General features: G+C 37.5%; 1 protein-coding gene across 1 annotated transcript; it reads left to right on the top strand.

The window, feature by feature from the left end:
• Positions 1-272: 272 nt before the first annotated feature.
• LOC139852848 (uncharacterized) lies at positions 273-749 on the top strand. Its single transcript, XM_071842187.1, has one exon. The coding sequence runs from the start codon at positions 273-275 to the stop codon at positions 747-749; it is 477 nt and encodes a 158-aa protein (XP_071698288.1).
• The last annotated feature ends 1,555 nt before the right edge of the window (positions 750-2,304 follow it).

Raw genomic sequence — 2,304 nt, 5'->3', positions numbered from 1 at the left:
ACAGTTGTTTAGAGTGTTACTTGCGGTGTATGTCTTGTGACAAGCCAAAAGATTGGGTTAAATGGATACCGTTGGCTGAATTTTGGTACAATACGAACTTCCATTCCGCAATCAATACAACCCCTTTCGAGGTTGTATATGGGCAACCACCACCACGTCCTATTGTGTCTACAGCAGGTGACAGCAGGGTGGAAGCTGTATATCGGTCATTGATAGCCCGGGAGAACGCAATTGCAGTTTTAAAGTTCCACCTTAAGCGTGCTCAAGATTGAATGAAAAATTTGGCAGATTCGAGATGCACTGATCGAACACTTACAGTGGGCAGTTGGGCATATGTCAAACTTCAGCCTCATCGACAAGTGACTTTACGTGCAGGGAAATACAACAAATTATCTCCGAAATATTATGGTCCATTTCAAGTTTGTGAACGAGTTGGACAAGTAGCATACAAACTGGTGCTACCAGAAATGGCACAAATACATCCTGTTTTTCACATCTCTCAGTTGAGAGAGCATAAGGGGCCAACACCAGTTACAAGGGGTTCCATCCCTCGGTTAAATGACAGTGGGTTAATTGAACCTGCACCTTTGAAAATTTTGGAACGAAAGCTGAAGAAGTTACATAATAGGTCTGCAGTTTATGGTTTGGTACAATGGCAAATTGGTAACTTGGAGGATGTCACTTGGGAATCTTTGGATGAATTGATGATTCGATTTCCAGATTTTGATGTTTTCGCTACCCATTCTTGAGGGCAAGAATGCTCTTAAGGAGGAAGGATTGATACGAGTTCAAGTGTGCAAAGCACGTGCAGTCAGTCAATGGAGTTCAGTCAGCTGCACGTGTTCAATCAACCAAATAACAGAATTAGTTGTTAGAGTGTAGTGATGTTGTAACTGTAAAATTGTTAGCTGTTAAGTAGCGATTAGCGATATAATAGAAGACATCAAAATTCAGTTGTAAGTTTCTTCTTCCCCAATTCAATTGTAATAACCCTAAATCAATAAAATAGTCGATTACACTCCAAAGCTTGTTCTTAATTCGTGGGCTTTCGGGTTAATCGATAGTTAACTCCGATCATAGATCCAGGTTAACGTATCAAAATCAGAACGTTAAACCTAACTGCTTTAAAAATCTCAATAACAGCTTCATCAAATATTAATAGAAGTAACAGAACCCTAATTCCATAAACAAAAAGAAAAATCTTTTTGTGTAAGAAAGAAAGAAAGAAAGAAAGAAAGAAAGAAGAGAAACCATAGATTAAAGCTGGTAAAAAAATTGACCTTTGTGATCTCTTTTATACTCTGCATCCAGTAATGAATTCCATGTGCAACCATACCTATTCAGTATGAACAACCAATATAATATATGCTATTGGAGTTTCATAAAGACCAATGAACAATCTTTAACAAAGAAAGACAAAAGAAATAAAGAAAGTATAATCCAAATCATTTTGTCAGTGGATATAAAGTTTCATAAAAACAACGGAACCCTAATTCGGATTAATAAACCATCATTGAGAAAGAAAGAGAGAAGAAAGAAAGAGAAAAACAAAAAAGAAATAAAGAAGCGAGAATGAAGAAAAATCTAACCTTTGAGACATAAGAGCAATCGGATTCATCAACGGTTTATTAGGGTTTATTTTGGTGTAAGAAAAACAGATCAAATGAAATAGTGAATTTGGGGGTTTGATTTTGAGTGTGCAGGTGTGCATATCGATCTCTATATATAGGTATGTATGTATGGGTTGGTGGATGAATGTCGGTTCCTGCTTATTCCATTCCCGTATATACTAATTGGCGAACGTTGTTTTATTGTCGTTTGTATTATTCCATTACAAAATACTTTATTTATTATTTTTTTTTGAACGCCGATTTTTTTGGCGATCATTTATTTCAACGACCCTCATCATTTGCACGTATCACACATGTTCGGGCGGAAACCCGAACCCGATCGACAGCTGCATGTAAACTTTGTGTTGCTAAGCAACCAACGACTCCACACCTAACCCGATAGTATCATGCATGACTATACTACGTCAATTGTCTCTATTAATAGTCAGATTCGAGCTTAACCCCCTTCAAACTCAAGGTAATAACACTTTGAGTCTCTAAGGACTCGAACGTGCGCCTTTTTTCTTCATATGTAGCTTCCACTTAGTAGACCCCAATAGCATTTACGGGCACGGTTCCCGTTGAACCAATGGCTCAATGGTTACATCACTATTTTTATTCATCATCATTTAGGTATTGTTTAAATTTAAACTAAAAAAAAAAGGGTAAACCGACCCTCTGGCGGCTCCATACC

Source organism: Rutidosis leptorrhynchoides, chromosome 1 (genome assembly GCF_046630445.1).
Source record: "Rutidosis leptorrhynchoides isolate AG116_Rl617_1_P2 chromosome 1, CSIRO_AGI_Rlap_v1, whole genome shotgun sequence".
Taxonomy (NCBI): Eukaryota; Viridiplantae; Streptophyta; class Magnoliopsida; order Asterales; family Asteraceae; genus Rutidosis; species Rutidosis leptorrhynchoides.
The sequence above is the reverse complement of the archived record's forward strand: the minus strand, read 5'-3'. Positions and strand labels throughout refer to the sequence as shown.